This window comes from Ailuropoda melanoleuca, chromosome 7, assembly GCF_002007445.2.
Source record: "Ailuropoda melanoleuca isolate Jingjing chromosome 7, ASM200744v2, whole genome shotgun sequence".
Taxonomy (NCBI): Eukaryota; Metazoa; Chordata; class Mammalia; order Carnivora; family Ursidae; genus Ailuropoda; species Ailuropoda melanoleuca.
Genome location: NC_048224.1, coordinates 85,689,725 through 85,708,370, shown reverse-complemented (window position 1 = coordinate 85,708,370; position 18,646 = coordinate 85,689,725). Strand labels below are relative to the sequence as shown.

Sequence of the window (18,646 nt, the reverse complement as noted above, 5' to 3'; positions counted from 1 at the left end):
CTGAATAAAATGTTTATGTGTGTAGGGGAGTGGACATTGGATAAAATAAATACACTTAGTAGGATATAATAATCTAGGTAGAAGATACCTGGAGTCTGAAACAGGGTTAAAAGCCTCTAGAAACTAAAAGGAAGAAGACAGATATAAGTTACCTTGTGGGTTCAGATAGAGTTCCCAACTGGTCATATGTTGGGAAGAGGTTAGTTTAGGTTTTTTCTTGAAGAAAATTAGTATATGTGCTTTAATTAAAACAAAATTTAAATTGTACAGAGTGACATTAAGTGGGAAAGTGTCTTCTGGTCTTATTCTTAGTCCCTCAATGTAATCATATTTTCCCACTTCTATTTTTATTTCCTCAACTGGCTACTGGAATAATTCTAATATTTCATACTGCTATGTATAGGCTATAAAGAATCTAATCTCATAACCACATGCACAGGGAGACAAGAACGTTCACTGTGTATAACTTGTAATAACAAAAAACTGAAAATAACTTGAATGTTCAATAACAGAAAAGTAAATATAGTATAAGTACCCAAATGAAAAAAAGGCTACATACATCAATATAAATATAAAAAATGTTAAGTAAAAAAGAAAGTTGCAGAAGCAAAGCTTTAATAAAGTATTAAGATTAAACAGATACAAATAATACATATGAAAGTACAAACACACATGCACAAGTATCAAAAACAACAAATTCAAGAGGGAAGGACAGGATATATATGTATTATGTTCTATTCCTAAAAAAATAAAAAGCTCTGAAGTATATGTAGGTGGGACACAGATATGTTTTATTGTTCTGTATAGTTTTCTTCTAAATTGAAACTTTTTATGCCTTTTTTTAGAAGAAAAATTTATGTTAAATAGTGAATGTATTATAAGTACCCTTCCGTAATCTACTAATTCTTTTGAGTATCAGTTCAGAAAAAACTATTTCATTCTGGCATTATTTACCATCCTACTGACCTCTGCTGGTCCAATAAGGGTGAGGATACTACAGTTGTCTTCCTGTCTTTCTTACTTGCTGAAGATGATGACTTAGGGCTTGATTTTCGCTTTGGAGATTTGCTTGATTTTCTTAAAGAAGGTGATGGAGATAATTTTGATCTAATCACTTCTGGTGAAACCTTTTAAAAGAATTCAGTAAGTCAATTCAGAAACTCCTTCAATCATGGCTGTTATAATCAGACAACAAGGTAAGTGTTTCTAAAACATACCAAACCTCAGATGAAATACTAAGTGCTATTATAGATATCATGTATTAATCTGACTCCTAGACACATGCTTTTAACCAATATAATTAACTACCCTAACATAACACTAGTATCAATTAAGCAGATTAAACCTATAAAACTTCAAAATCTCCTCAGAAAAATCACAAATTATATTCAAAAAAGTTGTATGTCTACTCTTTAGAAAATAAACAAGTATTCTAGAAATAGCTTAGGCCTAAAAAAAAGACATACTAGATTCAAATCCTATTTAACATTAGCTGGTGACTCTACACAACACCACCTCAGTTTTTCACCTGTCCACAAGCAAAAATATTTCATATTTATCCAAGAGTAATGTGAAGATTAAATGACTGACATATATGTAGTTGATATACAATAATTTAATCAGTGTTATCAATACCCTAATACAATTTAAGATAGAGCAAGCAGCTAATGAAGTCTCTGATCAAGAGCCACACTGATGCTAATTATTAACATGGATTTCAGCAAATACCATACCTCCTTTTTAATAATAATTTCTTCCCTCTTGTCCATGTTTTCTTGTTCTAGCTTCATTAATTCCCTCTGTATCTTCTGACGCTTCATTTCCAATGACAACTCATGAACATAATCATAATTAATATCTCCATTGTCAGAATCTTTAAAATAAAAATTACATTACTTGTCAGAAACTATCAATTACCTATACCAAAAATTAGAGAAATTTTTCCGCTAATTTTTTATACAAATTAAAATGATAGATTCTTTCATTAGAATAACACACTTCTCAAAGATAAAAGAAATACATTCTGTTTCTATAAAAGATTAAAATCAATATGGTTGATTTCTTTATGAAAAGCCAAACATTTTTAAGATTCTAGGGTTTTCTGAAAGTGGTTTTGAGTTGCCTGGGCGTTGGGATTTTGGTTAGGAGATGGGATTTTTAAAAGATACAATTAAAAACTCACATGTAAATTATAAATATTAAAGATACCAAAACCTTCACTACTTCATCCTCAATACGATGTGATTTCATTATTTCCTTAACTTTCTTAAGGATTCGTTAGTATTAAATGAAGGTTACATGAGGTGTCCTACATTGCTTCCATATTCTTTTTTTTTTTTTTTATCAGTGACACACTGATTTGTATCTAAAACTAAAGTTTGGTAATTTTAATACTAATGTGTACATGAGCTAATGTCTGAAGGATCTGTAGCATTTCCATCATAAGTGATTTGCACTAGTTCCTTAGATTAGAACTGCCCATCTCCTCAACAGATCTGATACCATGCCTTTATTTCCATTCACCTTCTCCAATGAAAAAATGTGATGGCTGGTTAAAGGAAAAAAAAAAAAAAGGGAAGAAAGAAAGAGTGGTGTGCAGAGCTATTTCACCACAATAAGCAGAAGTTTTCAGTGGCTACTGGCACTGCCACCCAACCTCTCACCCTCAGTTGCTATAATGCCAAGACGCCTAGAGGAAGGAATTTCAGTGACTCCTATCCTAACACATGACAATGCTGGGTTCGACTGCTTAGGAACTGAAGGGCTTCTCAAATTATACTTTAAGCACTGAAGATCACCATTCCTTACCCCAGGGAAAAGAAAGAAAATGAAGAACTAAAAAACAACAAAGATAGGTAGTCCTACTTGACTGTTTAAAGCACAAGAAAATGAACATCACTGTCATGCATAGACAGACCCAACACATTATAATGCCAACTATCCATTTATATGCTTGGGAACTGAAAGGACAGCTATATAGCCTTTAACTGTGTAACTAAATTGATTACTCATTTAATATCAGAAGATGATGACAATTTTTCCGCAAATACGTAAGAGAGACTAAATCACATTTTTCAGTCAGAAAGCAATCACTAAATATTTAAGGACATAAAGCTCTTACTAGATAAGATGATTAGATATACTATATTTTTTTTAAAGATTTTATTTATTTGAGAGAGAGCACACAAGCAGGAGGGAGGGGCAGAAGGAAAGGGAGAAGCAGAATCCCTGCTGAGAAGGGAGCCTGACAGTGGGCTCTATCCTAGGACCCTAAGATCATAACCTGAGCCGAAGGCAGACATTTAACCAACTGAGCCATCCAGGTGCCAGAGGATTTAATTAAATAAATAATGGCTATCTTCAGTATTATTATGTATTCTGATACCTTGTATCAGTGAATAATAGGGTTCAAAGATTCAGTTTGATGGTATTCTTAAATTATTAACAGATAAAAATTCTATAACTAAATACTAAGTATGTATAAAACAAAGGGAAGAATAATTAATTGCAAAGAATGATTTACTGCATTTTTAAAGTATTATCAATAATGTCTTGCGCCCCTCTAAAAAGTGCTACCTGGAAATATTACCAATACAGAACACACGTAAAAAATGAGAAGCTGGGTTTCAGTCCTTCAGTCCCCAACTAAACCACAAGGGGGTAAGTCTTGAACAGTTAAAATCAATGTATTATAACTATTATATTTTGCTTAGAGGAAAAGCTTTCAAGTCCTCACTCAGACACTACTTATTCTTATTGTATGGCTATCTGTCATAAACAAAAGGAAGAAGTTTTCCTCGCCTATAAGAGATGAGCTACAAAATAGGCATGATGCAACTGATAGTCTCCTGACAAAAAAAGAAAAATGAGAAGGTAAAAACATAAAATGGAACTCAAAACAAAAATAAGTCTGAAACCATTTAATAAATTTAGAAGATGTCTTTCATACCTTATAGCTTGAGGTTATCATTATAATTGCCTAATAAAAACTGACTCATATAGATGATCAGTCTAAGTCATTAGAAAAGTATTAAATATAATTAGAATGGCATATTTTATAAGGCAGATATTTTTAAGAACATATATAATAGAAAATACAATACATAAGGTTGACATTCTTTTTTTTTTTTTTTTTAAGATTTCATTTATTTATTTGACAGAGAGAGAGCAAGCACAAGCAGGGAGAGCAGCAGGCAGAGGGAGAGGGAGAAGCAGAGCCCCCCATGGAGCAGGGAGTCCAATGTGGCGCTGGATCCCAGGACCCTGGGATCATGACCTGAGCTGAAGGCAGACGCTTAAACCGTCTGAGCCACCCAGGCGCCCCAACATTCTTTATATATAAAGAGTTCATACTGATTCAAAGGAGAATGAGCAAGGACACAAACAGGCAATTCACAAAAAGAAAAAAATGCAAATGACTGATAAATACTACTTTTTCATGTATTAAAGAGTCATTTTTTTCTAATTATAATACTAGGTATTAGCAAAGGTATGCTCTCTGAAGGTAACAATGTAAACTAGCACATCTATCTTGGAAAGTAATTTGGCAACATGGGTAAAAGCCTTAAGAATATTCATATCCTTTAATATAACAATTTCACTTCCAGTAATCCATTTTATGCAAAAAATCACAGATATATAAAAAGTATATGTATATGGATTAAAGACTTTATTTATTTAAATATTTCCTTTTCTCTTTAACATATACATTCTCACTATTAAAAGTCTTAAGTCTTATGGCTCCTGGGTGGCTCAGATGTTAAGGCGTCTGCCTTCGGCTCAGGTCATGATCTCCAGGTCCTGGGATCAAGCCCCATGTCAGGCTCCCAGCTCAGCAGGCAGTCTGCTTTTCCCTCTCCCTCTCCCCCTGCTTGTGCTCTCTCTGTCTCTCAAATGAATAAATAAAATCTAAATAAATAAATAGTCTTCTTTCCTAAGTACACAAGGTAAAATGTGAAATTCCCTTACACTCCTCCCACTGCCATCCTTACTCCAGTGGTAACACTGTTCCTCGTGTAGTGTTGTATGCATAAAAATAAACCTTTATATTCACAATCCTTAAAATAATGGGACCAAAACTACACACACTGACCTATAGAAATAACTTTCCAGGGGCGCCTGGGTGGCTCAGCTGGTTAAGCAGCCAACTCTTGATCTCAGCTCAGGTCATGATCTCAGGGTCCAGGGATAGAGCCCACGTCGGGCTCTAGGCTCAGTGCAGAGTTGCTTGAGATTCTCTCTCTCCCTCTGCCCCTCCCACCACTTGCACTCACTCTCTCTCTAAAATAAAATCTTAAAAAAAAAAAGAAATACCTTTCCATGTCATGCATAGAGATCAACCATTTTCATTTTAACATCTATAACGCATTTCATGATACGAACGTATTGTAATTTATTTAACCAGTTTCCTTCTGACACACATTTTGTGCTCAATATTTTGCTCTATAAACAAGACTTCAGTGAACATTCTGACAGCTTCACTGATTCACAAGTGCAAGTTATTTCTTTAGGACAGATTTCTTAAACTAGATTTGCTGGATCAAAGATAAGTGTAATTTTATTTTAATATTGCCAAGTGCATTCCAAAATAGCTTTACCAGTGGAAACTCCCACTTCATAATATTAGTATTTTTCATTTTTATCTATCTGATGGGTGAAAAATGCTACCTTTTTATTTTCATTGGCTTTCTTCTGTAGTGAGCCTGAGCATTTATTGACCACTTCTATTTCCTCTATGAATTACCTTTTGTTTTTTGCCCATTTTTCAACTGGACTATCTTTTTCTTGTATTTGCAGAAGTTGGTTATATGTTTATATAGAGTTTTTTGCCATATGTTTACACGTTACACATGCCAAACATTTTCTTATGGTGATCCTTTAATTATTAAATTATGTTATATGGAAAATTAAATCTTTATGTACTCAAATAAGGCCTCTGGGTTTTATGCCTTACTTCAGAAGAATGTATCCACCTCTAAGATTACCAAACTATGTTCATATATTTTCTCTTCTCCTCCAAAGATACTTTTGTGTTTTATGTCACTGCACTAGTCCCTATGATAAATAAATAAGAGGAAGTTTAAGTAACCAAATAAAAAACACAGACTTAGGGGTGAGGGGTTGGAAATATAGGAAGCAACCAGATAATGAAAAGTTTTGTACAATAAGAATTTGTACTTGATCCTGAAGGAAATGGGAAATCCAAATTTTTTTTTAAAGATTTTATTTATTTATTTAAGACAGAGAGAGAGCATGTGTGCACATGCACCAGGAGGGGGAGGGGCAGAGGAGGAGGAAGAGAGAGAGAGAACCTCAAGCAAACTCCCACTGAGTGCAGAGACCAATGTGCAGCTCCATCCCATGACCCTGAGATCACAACCTGTGCCAAAACCAAGAGTTGGGCACTCAAACAACTGAGCCACCCAGGAAGCCCAGGAAAACTGAATTTTAAAAAGAGGAATGAAGTGAAGCAATTTATTCTTTCGTAAGAGCATTCTGCAACTCAGAGTGGAAGAAGATATTTGGAATACATAATCTGATGAAGATCTTATACCCAAAATATAAAGGGAATTCTCAACAATTAAAAACAGGTAATACAACAAACAGAATAGGCAAGTATGGAACACACTGTTTACAAAACAGAGTATACAGTGGTCAATAAATGTGAAAAAGTTCTCAACTTTATTAGTCATTAGGGAAATGCACACTGAAACCACGATAAGATATCAGCACACATCTCCGGAATGCCTAAGATGAAAAAAACAAACAAAAAAATACCATATAAAAAACAACAACCATTTTTAAATTATCTACTAAAGATGAACATATGCAAATTCGATGGCCCAACAATCCCACTCCCAGGCATAAACTGAAGGGAAATGGGTACATGTTTAGCAAAAGATATGATTAAGAATAGTAATATAGGGGCGCCTGGGTGGCACAGCGGTTAAGCATCTGCCTTCGGCTCAGGGCGTGATCCCGGCGTTATGGGATTGAGCCCCACATCAGGCTCTTCCGCTATGAGCCTGCTTCTTCTTCTCCCACTCCCCCTGCTTATGTTCCCTCTCTCGCTGGCTGTCTCTATCTCTGTCGAATAAATAAAATCTTAAAAAAAAAAAAAAGAATAGTAATATAGCACTTTATTCATAATAGCTCAAAATTGGAAATTACTCAAATGTTTATCAACAGTAGAATGGATAAATTATGGTATATTCACACAGTGAAATTCTATATAGCAATAATAATGAACTACAACAATGTGCAGTAAATAATACAGTTTAATCTCGAAAATGTATTGTCAATAAAAGCAGCTAAACATAAAAAGAGTACTACTATAGATTCCATTTATACATAGCTCAAAAACAGACGAAACTAATCAACGATGGTAGAAATCAGGGCAGTAGTTACCTCTGGGAGGTGGGGTTGGGAGGTAGTGACTGGAAAGGGAACACAAGGGGGCTTATGGGATACTATTAATTTTCTATTTATTGATTTGGGTGCTGGTTATACAAGTCTGTTTTGTTTGTGAAAACTGAACGAGTTGCACACATGAATCATGCACTCTTCTGAATGTATACTATGGTAAAAAAAATTATTTTAAGATTATTCTAACTTTCAAGTGGAAAATGAATTAGGAGACAAGATTAACCTCAAGGTATGAGGTTAGGTTATTCTGGTAAAATATATTTGAAGGCAATAAGCAAGTATTTTAGTAACCAAAATATTAGTAGTTATGTAAAAAATAGATGGTTCTAAAAGATATTCAGTAGGTAGAAATGTCAGAACTCTATAAATGTCTAGGTTGAGGGGACAGAGTATCAAATAATGATTCCTAGGCTTTGGGGGACCTAGCAGGAAAGCAGTACTCTTAAGATAAGGAATGCAGATGGAGATATCCAGTTGATAGATGCCTTAATTGAGAGCTCTAGATAGATATTGGAATCATTAATACATAGATGCTAATGATGCCCTAAAAGCACGATTTCATCTGGAAGGAAAAATTAAAATTGAGAAAAGGTGGCTAGGCAAAGGGAAAACAACTGAAAGCAGAAGCCACTACAAGAAACAAGTGGTTCTCAAAGAGTGGTCTGAGGACTCCTGGGAACCCAAGACAATTCTGGGAGTTTTAGAAGATCAAAAATATTTCTTTAATACTACATTATTTGACTGATTTATTATTCTTTCCTGAGTATATAGTGGAGTTTTCCAGAAGTCATATGATATGCAATATCATTAACAGACTGAATGCAGAAGCAGATATGAAAATCTACATGTCTTCTATTAAGTTAGATGTTAAAAAGATTTACAAAAACCTGTAAAACACTGATCCTCCTTGTAATTTTTATTTTTAATTTGCAAAACACATCTATTTTTTGTAAATGTATATTATGGGTTTATTATTGTCATTGTTTGTTTTTTAAAGATTTTATTTATTTATTTGACAGAGAGAGAGAGAGACAGCCAGCAAGAGAGGGAACACAAGCAGGGGGGGTGGGAGAGGAAGAAGCAGGCTCCCAGTGGAAGAGCCCGACGTGGGGCTTGATCCCAGAACTCCGGGATCACGCCCTGAGCCGAAGGCAGACGCTTAATGACTGAGCCACCCAGATGCCCCTATTATCGTCATTGTTAAATAAATTCGTAAGTAAATATTTTTAAAATTCCCAGATTCAATGTCTAATATGGTAAGAATTGAAACATAATCTACCAGGTCAAAAGTTCTTTGGGCGGGGGGGTGCCTGTGTGGCACAGTTGATTACGCATCTGACTCTTGGTTTTGGCTCAGGTCCTGACCTCAGGGTGGCACAGACTGAGCCCTACGTTGGGTTCCACACTCATCACAGAGTCTCCTTAAGACTCTCTCCCTCTCTCCCCTTTCCCCCTACTTGTGCCCTCTCTTTCTCTTCTCCCTCTCTCAAATAAATGAATCTTAAAAAAAAAAAAAAAAAAAAACCCATCTGGGATCCTCTTNTAAAAAGTGTTTGCATTGACATGGATGGAACTGGAGGGGATTATGCGAAGTGAAGTAAATCAAGCAGAGAAAGACAATTACCATATGGTTTCACTCATATGTGGAACATAAGCAATAGCACTGAGGACCATAGGGGAAGGGAAGGAAATCTGAAGGGGGAGAAATCAGAGAGGGAGACGAACCATGAGAGACTATGGTCCCCAGGAAACAAACTGAGGGTTTCAGAGGAGAGGGGGGTAAGGGCATGGGGTAACTGGGTGATGGGTATTAATAAGGAAGGCATGTGTTGTGATGAGCACTGGGTGTTATACGTTAACTAACGAATCACTGAACACTACATCAAAAACTAATGATGTACTATACAGTGGCTAACTGAACATAATAATTTAAAAAAAAAGTGAAAAGTGTCCTAAGACCAAAAAGTTTGAGAAATATTGGTATAGAGCAATTTCTTCTGAGTCTAGCTAAAATTGCTATTTACTTTAGATTGAAAATGTAAAAGGAAAGCCTATTAAACTAGTTCACAGTCTCATTATCTGGGGATTAAAATGGCTGAATCCATGCATCAATATTCCTTCAAGCATATTTTTAATATGTAGAGACAAATGATCAAAACCTTTGAGTTCTAATCAAGAGAAACTGTAATAAAGAGCCATGTGTATATTTTTTATGTAAAACTATATAAAAGGCATCTACTCACCTTTTAAAGTAATTTTGTATATATAAGCCTCGTAGTAAAATCACTTCAGTTTTTTTAAAAGATGGCAGTCTAGAGCAAAGCCTTGAGAATCAACATTTAAGAGAGAGATAAAAATAAAAGGAACCTCTGTAGAAGACTGAAGGGCTTCAAAGGAAGACAGACAACCTGAAGAGGAATAGATAGATAGATGAAATCCAAGGGGAAAGTGCTTCTAGAAGACAGAGGCTCTCAAATGCTGCAGAGAGATTATAGAAGAGAGACAAGTCAGTCTCCATTTATTTAGCAAAGAGGAAGTTATTAGAAACTTTGAAGAGCAGTTTTAGTGAAGACATGGGTCAGAAAACTGAGTAAGTATTGAGGTGAAAAAGTAAAGACAGTAAGGTACAGAACGACTTCAGGAATTTAGTTGTAAAGTGGGGATAAGCAGGGTTATGGCTGAAAGTCACATGGAGAGAAGAGAAAAAGTATCCAGGTGGATGTTAAAGATGTAAAAGAGAACGTATGCTAAATGAACAAGACTGCAGATGGGGGAGGAAATCGGATCCAGAATACAGGGAAATACAACTTTACACAGAAGGGAGGCTTCTTACATAGAACGAAAGGGAAATAGTGAAGTTCAGGTGGGAAAAGAAGACTAATTTGGAACTATGGTAGCAGGAAGTTGAGGGAGTTAGTGGAGGGTGAGTTGTATCGTTTCTGTGTAGTAAACAGCAGACAGAAACTATGAATGAAGGGTTCATTGGAAGATTTAAGGAGAGGGTTTGAAATAGCTATTATGAAAACAAGGAGAGAACTGTCTTAGGCTTTTCCAAACCTTTTAAATGGGAACAGAGAAAGTTTTGCTTTTAAAGATAAGAAGTATCCAGTACCTTTCAGAGTGTTTTTTATCCACAAATAACTAAAATGAAAAGAATGCTAAGTGTGTTGAGTTCATCCTTTCATACTCAGGAAAAGTTCACCATCCAACCATTAACAGTCAAGGTTTGTAATATTTTATTTCAGTATATTAACTACTACCATTGTAATGGGACATTATAGCTGCTTCTACTGCCATTTTGTAGGAGGTATGAAATTAGCTTATGAAATCCCAATAAACTAATCGTAGGGAAGTTTCCTATCTATTTTTAGGAGTAAGTTTTAAAGACAACACTATCTAGGGGCGCCTCGGTGGCACAGTCATTAAACATCTGCCTTCGGCTCAGGGGTGATCCCAGCGTCCTGGGATCGAGCCCCACATCAGGCTTCTCCACTAGGAGCCTGCTTCTTCCTCTTCCACTCCCCCTGCTTGTGTTCCCTCTCTCGCCGGCTGTCTCTCTCTGTGTCAAATAAATAAATAAAATCTTTAAAAAATAATAAAATAAAATAAAGACAACACTATCTAAAGATGGAATGGATTTCCTTAAAAAATACTGATGTTCAAATTACTGGAGAGGCATTTAGCACGCTTTTCACATATCAGAGTATAAGTCCTCAGAAACTGTTCTGAAATGTAACAGTAAATATTTTAGACTTACTGGCTCTTGGCTCTCACAGATGTCTATTCATCCACTGTAGCTGAAAAGCAGCTACAGAAAATATGTAACCAAATGGGCATGGCTGTGTTCCAACAAAACTTTATTTGCAAAAACCGGTAGCTGGTCCACAAGCTATTGCTTTTTTAATCCCTGGTCTAAATTTTCAGCTTACTGCTAAGGAAGTTGCTTAAATTCTTACACTCTTTAGTTTTGTCATCTGTAAGTAGAATAACAAAGCTACTGAATTAATAAGGTTATTACATAATTACATTAACTAGATTAAAATGCCCAGCACACCTTAAGCATTCAACAAATATGAGTTCTCTTTCTCTATATTTGGTAGTGTGAGACTACAGTGCTCACCTTCAGAAGGTCATAGAAGTGAAGAATAGAGAACATTCACGGTGTGGAAAATAAATGCTAATTTGTTAAGACAATGATGCAAAGATGATTTTGCTATTTTTCATCAACAAATCCCTGGTCTCAATTATCCAAATTGGATTTCTTCTGAAAGATGAAAGTCTACAAAATTTCTTGGAAATAATTTTCCCAGATCCTTAAGATTTAAAAATCTCATTTTAATATTTTATGTGAAACAAACAAAATTTAGACTTAAGTTTTTTAACCTTGGTATTGAGGAACTAAAAAAACTTAGAAAAGCAATACAATTTCAAAGGACTGTGATGCTGCCCAATATAGTTCTAGGGGGAAAAAGGATGAGGAAGTTGAAAAATGCAGTGTGATCAGCTTTCTCTGCCTTTGTTCTGCTACCATATGCCATTTTCTGTATTCTAACTCAGTAAGGTAGAAACAATGCAATAAGATGATTCTGAAACAACAAGGAGATCACAGTTGAAAAGTGCTTTAGCCCAAAAAATCTACAAAGTAAATAATCAATAAATTGACTATATAAAGATTTTGAAACTCACCATCTCTATTAGTTTCCCATTCTACATTTTCTTCTTCACTTTCTGGAGTTCTCTCCTTAGTGATTTTTATGTCTTCCTTTTCCCTATGTCTCCCTCTTGAGGATTCTTTCTAAAAAGTATATACATACATACAGATTACTATATTTTAAAAAATTATGATAGTTACTATAATACAGAATATTTCTAGCTTCATCTTTTTTTCATCTGTTTTGCAGATAATCACTTATTCACTAAGTAGAAAAAGGGACAAGTTCTAGCATAGCAACGCAATGAGAACACTATTTTATTAAAGAACAGCAACATGGTAAAAGTAAGGAGTAAATGAGGCTTAAAAATATACAATACAAATATTTAATATGCACTGGATAGTCTACAACATACCAAGTTTCTATTACTAAGTTTCTAGGGGAAAAAACTATTTAAAATGGATAAAATAAACAAAAGGACCAATACGTGACTACATCAAAAAAGGACTAAAAAACGGCTACACTGTTCATAGTAGACTCTCAAAAATAATTACTGATCTAAAACTAGTCATATACTAATATAATAGCATTTCCCTATACACCTAAAGATAAATCCAAACTCATCTGATAATTTTATAAATGCTTTCTAAAAAAGATTTTTCCCTATTTTGATGAAACCAAAATGGTAGCTAAAACACTTAGAAAATTAGTCCTTATACTGTAGCTAAAAAACAGAAAATTCTACATTCCAAGTTTAACAGTATCCTATAGACAAAACAGGACAATAGTAATTCAGCTGGTAACATTTAATTAAATATCTTATTACAGAAAAACTCCAAACAATATTTTACAAACTGGTAAGAAAATAAAGTAATCAGTGTAATGGAACTGTCACCTTCCTACCACAGTGTCTCACTTTTATTAACACTTTAAATCCCGCCTATGAAAGAAACTAATACATAAAAGACATTAATTGCTGAAAGTTCTGAGCATCACCAAACATAAAAGGGGGCTGCTTAAAACACAAATTAATTTCTCTTTGAAGTCTTCTTTTTAAAGAACTCTTATATTATAATTACCCCTAATTTTATATATTTAAGTATAAAGTCATGCTGTATCACTTGTTAAATGACATATATGGTTGCTGTTAAGACAATAAAGGCAGACAAAAGTCATTATAAAAGATTCTACAAGAGTACAAACACCTGTGGAAAAATGGTAAGAGGTCAAAAGAGAAAGAGAGAGAGAGGAGGGAGGGAGGAAGGAAAGAAGGAAAAAGGGAAGGAAGGATCCTATTTATACATAAGACAAAAGGAAAAAAAGGAACACGATCTACTTTTATTCTTAAACTATATTCTAAAGAGCATCAGTGATCAACTATTCTATATCCCACGTCACTTTTTTTTTTTTGCTCCACACCCAGTGTGGAGTCTAATGTGGGGCTTGAACTCAGGACCCTGAGATCAAGATCCGAGCTGAGATCAAGAGTTGCACACTTAACTAAGCCACCCATATGCCTCCCACGCAACTTTTAAATGTTCTGTGGATTAGACTCACTATAAATATAAATCAGTACAAGTTGTATCAAAAATTTATAGAAAGTTATCTCCAAATTATTGAAAAATATATTCCGTGTTTCCTACTTAAAATATCATGGGGGCACCTGGGTGGCTCAGTCGTTAGGCGTCTGCCTTTGGCTCAGGGCGTGATCCCGGTGTTCCAGGATCGAGCCCCACATCGGGCTCCTCCACTGGGGGCCTGCTTCTTCCTCTCCCACTCCCCCTGCTTGTGTTCCCTCTCTCGCTGGCTGTCTCTCTCTGTCAAATAAATAAATAAAATCTTAAAAAAAAAAATATCATGTACTATCCAAATACTAATTTAGTTGAAAAGGGTTTCAGAGCCATAGTGCTGATACTGCAAAATAAACAAAATAACCTGCAAGTGTGTAACGGAATATTTTTAAGATTTAGAACCAAAAATGTAATCATCTTAATAAATTTCATTAATAACTTACATAAATATTTCAAAATATTCACCCTACATAATAAAATTATGTAATTTTTGAGCTGCTAACGTCTTTTTTTCTTTTTTAAAGATTTTATTTGTCAGAGAGAGGGAGAAGGAGCTCAAGCAGGGAGGCTGCAGGCAGAGGGAGAAGCAGGCTCCCCACTGAGCAAGGAGCCCAATGGGGGACTTGCTCCCAGGACCCTGGGATCATGACCTAAGATGAAGGCAGATGCTTAACTGACTAAGCCACCCAGGCGTCCCTCTTTTTTTTTTTTAAAGGCTATTATCTTTTAATATGACTCTGACACTGTCCTCAGAGATCATATATGACTTCTGTTATTAAGTATTAGAGACTGAATGCAGGCTTCAATAATAATGGAATCTCATTCAAGTTAGAAGATATATTTTTTTCTAATACTTTGTCATTATCAAAATATAGGAATTATTTTGATAACAATTATTAAGAAGGCTCAGATCATTTTTTTAAAATGTCACATTTCCCCATTTTTTTTTTCATTTCAAAAATGTTTAGGCATAATTTGGTTAGGTATGCTATTCCTTTGTCAGTTATTTCTCCCTTTGTTTTACCATATTCAAATAAACAGGGTCTGGTATTCCCTGTCCCATGCAGCACAGCATGGCCTGCTCTCTCACCTCTTGAACAGCGTAGCTTGTCATCTTATTTCTTTTAAATGCAAACATATTCATCAGATGTGCAGCTGTTTGATTACTTTATTATGCATCCTATCTTAGCCATCCCAGAACATGTACATGTTCAAGTACTTGTTAATGAACTAAAATATTTCAGCCAATACTGTTGGGATGAGATATTTTAAGAAGTAAGAATTAAGAATTTTTGTGGACTTCAAAGTATATTAAGTAACACCACCAGCAGGGTCTGGAGCAGCAACCTGTGATCAAACATACGAATATTTTTGCAGCAAAACACGAATTCACCAATTGTATAAAGACTATCATTAGCTTCATGTCAGTTAAAATTAGGTTTTGCTGTCAAATGAATCTATGCCTTACTTAGGAAAAATGTTTGGTTTCAAATATTTCTTAGATTTCAGAAATGCAATAAATGATGGTGGACTTTAAGTTATTTTCATTTTATATTACATTCACATTTATTCCTTAAACATTATATGTAGGGACAGATAATATTCATAATGAATTTTGTTTTTATACAATAGTAAGGGGACATTACCAAGAATTTGATTTAAAAAGAAGTATTGAGGTTAAGAGTTGAAAACCAATATTACAATAATTGGATTAGCAACTAGAATAATAAAATGCTAGGGGTCTTTGTAAATAATATAATTCAACCTCCTCCTGCCTTATGTAGAATTTTTTTTAATACTATATAGTTATGAAAGTCCTGTGAGAAGATTTTCAGAAAAAAAATTTACCCCCTGCATCTCCACTGATAGCTCTTCACTGCTGCATCCCTTTGTCCCCATTTTCAGACAGCTCTAAGTATTAAAACATTCTTTCTTTTTTTCTTTTTTAAGATTTTATTTATTTATTTGACAGAGATAGAGACAGCCAGAGAGAGAGGGAACACAAGCAGGGGGAGTGGGAGAGGAAGCAGCAGGCTCATAGCGGAGGAGCCTGATGTGGGGCTCGATCTCATAACGCCGGGATCACGCCCTGAGCCGAAGGCAGACGCTTAACCGCTGTGCCACCCAGGCACCCCTAAAACATTCTTCCTTATACTGATTACAACTCTCTTACACCTCTCCAGAATTCCTCCTGACTAAATCAGTTCTCGTGTCTAAATCATGTAAAAATAAATCTAATACTTCTTTCACAGGATAGCCCTTTAAACATGTGAACACCAGCGTTACTAAATCTCTTCAGCATCTTCTTATACAAGGCCAACGAGATGGCTCACATTGATCATACATTAACATTTTGAGATTTTCACACTCTTCCTCACTCTGTCATTTTCCCTGGACTCACTACTTGGCCAATGTAATTCAATAAAAGGTGATAACTAAAATTAATCTAGTCTTGTCAGAGCAGCATACAGCATATGGCTTCTACTTCTGGTGTAGAACTGAAATTATACTTGTATTAATGAAGTCTAACTTGTTTTGCAGGATAAGTTTTGGGTAGAGCTTAAATAAGATACTGGAAGCTTATAAACTACAAATTTAATCTACAGTCTCACATAAAATAGCGCAAACTTCAGGGCTGGGTGATTTAGTAACACACTGAAATCTTCAGAGATCAAACTTTCTGGTGTTTTTCCTTTCTGACAGCTCTGCTATTCCTACTGTTGACTTCACATTGAGGCATATTTCTTTTACCATAATAAGAAGCAATCTAGGTTCTCCCAGTGTGCCTCTCCCTCAATCATGAAACGAGAATTCTTTCCTGCAGTTTGAGTAGGCCAACTTCAGTCACATGACTACATCTAAATCAGGAACTAATACCAAGGTAATGGTCACAGGCAAAATGACTTAGGCCTGGTTCCTGAATCAACTGAATTAGCAAGGGGAATGGGATTATTTTGACTGAATTAAACTAATCAGGCCCCAGCAGTGAACAAAGGTCAATTCCCCCAAAACACAATGCAGCTACAAAATGAAAAAGTGATGGAAAGGATTCGGCGGAGTTCAAAGCAATTTACACTACACTTTTGGTACGATACCACACCTCTTCAAAGTATAAGGCCACACTTCTGACAACTTCAAAGGCCGTAACAAAACAGACTGTCCATCCTAGTAAACATTTTCTCTGTTCACCTTTCCTATTCACATTTCAGACCCTCCTTCTAAGGTCATTTGCTATCTTCCTGATACGTATCTTTTTAGAGATTCTCTATTTAGTGAAGGTCTCCTAGTACTCAACACTCTCAATTTTATTTGAAAATGTATTATATCCTCATTCTTGAAAAATAATTTCGCTGGGCATACAGCTATGGGTTGACAGATTTATCTTAGCACTTTGGAAATATTAATCTCACTGTCTTTTTGGCTTCCATTGCTATTGAGGTCATTCTGTTGCTCCTTTGTAGGATGACTTGCCTTTTTTGGGGGGCTATTTCTAATATTTTCTCTAACTTTGGTATTTTGCAGTTGCATAATAATATTCTATCTGATATATACTGTGCTATCTGTAGCTTTGTCTCATCAATTATGGAAAATTCGCAGCACTATTTCTTTCAATATTAAATTCTCCTATGATCTATTTTTTCCTGGCGTTCCAATTAGAGGTACATTAAATTTTCTAAGTATTTCCCTCACATTTTTGAATCTCTTCAACATTTCCTATAACCCTATTTTTATGTGTTGTATTCTGGATAAGTTCTTCAGCTCCATGTTTCAATTCAACAACTCTCTCTCCACAGATGGACCAAAGGCTTACTCTCTGACCAACTCTAACACTAGTAAAAGTTTCAAGATCACCACTAGCTTTCAGGTTTGCTACTTAATCCTTGGTTTCGATTCCCTGTTCGTGTTTCTTTGTTTTTGCTGCTGTTTTGCATTTTTGAGAAAGCAGCCATACATTTAAAATATGTCTGCTCTCGCTTATCCGGGATCTAGTACTACTGCAGTGGGAGGGCCCTCAGAGTATACAGACCATAATAGCGCTGAAAGAGAAAGTTAATACTAACAATTCTTTTTTTTTTTTTTTTTAAGATTTTATTAGAGAGAGAGAGAGAGAACGAGCACACAAGAAGAGGACAGGGACAGAGAGAGAGGGAGAAGCAGACTCCCCGCCGAGCAGGGACCCTGAGATCATGACCTGAGCCCAAGGCAGGCACTTAACAGATTGAGCCATCCAGGCACCCCAAGACTAACAATTCTTAACAAGATTAACAATTCTTTAGCAATCACATGAGACTCAGCCTCTTGTTTGAAGTATAGCCAATTATGTCCCCCTTGGACTTATCCACCACCATTGGTCAGATTAAGCCACCCTAGGCCATACTAGTGCAACTGACGTTTTGTTCCTAAAATAAAGTCTGTTTATTCCTAACACAAGTTTGTCCTACTGTTAAGGACAGGGAACAGTATTATTATGTATTAGATGAGACAAAGAAGATGGGAAGGGGGAAAAATCTACTTCAACTACCTTTTCCATTTATCCCATATAATCTCATTACATTTCCTTATAACTTTCCAAAATTACTCGGAGAAACTCTGAGACTCATAGATAAAAATTATCACAGAACACTTAGTCAAAGAATAACTCAATTATTTATATACCAAAGAAATTCTCCCCTTGTACTAATATTCACTTTAAAACAACTGTGTAAATTTGTCCATTACTAGCCTAAATCTATTATCAATCATAGAAATAATTCTGTTATATTAAAGAATATCAAGTTTTTAAACACTCGATGCTTTATACAAAGGACTTTGGGTTTTTTTTCATACCTTTTATTTTTAAAGAATAATGATTCCAGGGGCACCTGGGTGGCTCAGTTGGTTAACCATCCAACTCTTGATTTCGGCTCAGGTCATGATCTCCGGGTTGTGGTATCAAGCCCTATGTCAGGCTCTGTGCTCACCACGGAGTCTGCTTTTCTCTCCCCCACTGCTCCTCCC

The 18,646-nt window shown here is 35.3% G+C and overlaps 1 protein-coding gene across 6 annotated transcripts in view; it reads right to left on the bottom strand.

Annotated features, from left to right (window-relative positions):
* The window catches only part of ZC3H13 (zinc finger CCCH-type containing 13), a 96,860-nt gene that overhangs the window by 59,796 nt on the left and 18,418 nt on the right, over positions 1-18,646 (bottom strand). For all 6 annotated transcript variants that reach the window (XM_034665193.1, XM_034665195.1, XM_034665196.1 and 3 more), the window contains exons 5-7: positions 12,112-12,220; positions 1,734-1,873; positions 967-1,127 (exon numbers count right to left, since the gene is read on the bottom strand). In XM_034665193.1, coding sequence (XP_034521084.1) covers positions 967-1,127; positions 1,734-1,873; positions 12,112-12,220 — 410 coding nt within the window. The remainder of the gene's footprint in view (positions 1-966; positions 1,128-1,733; positions 1,874-12,111; positions 12,221-18,646) is intronic.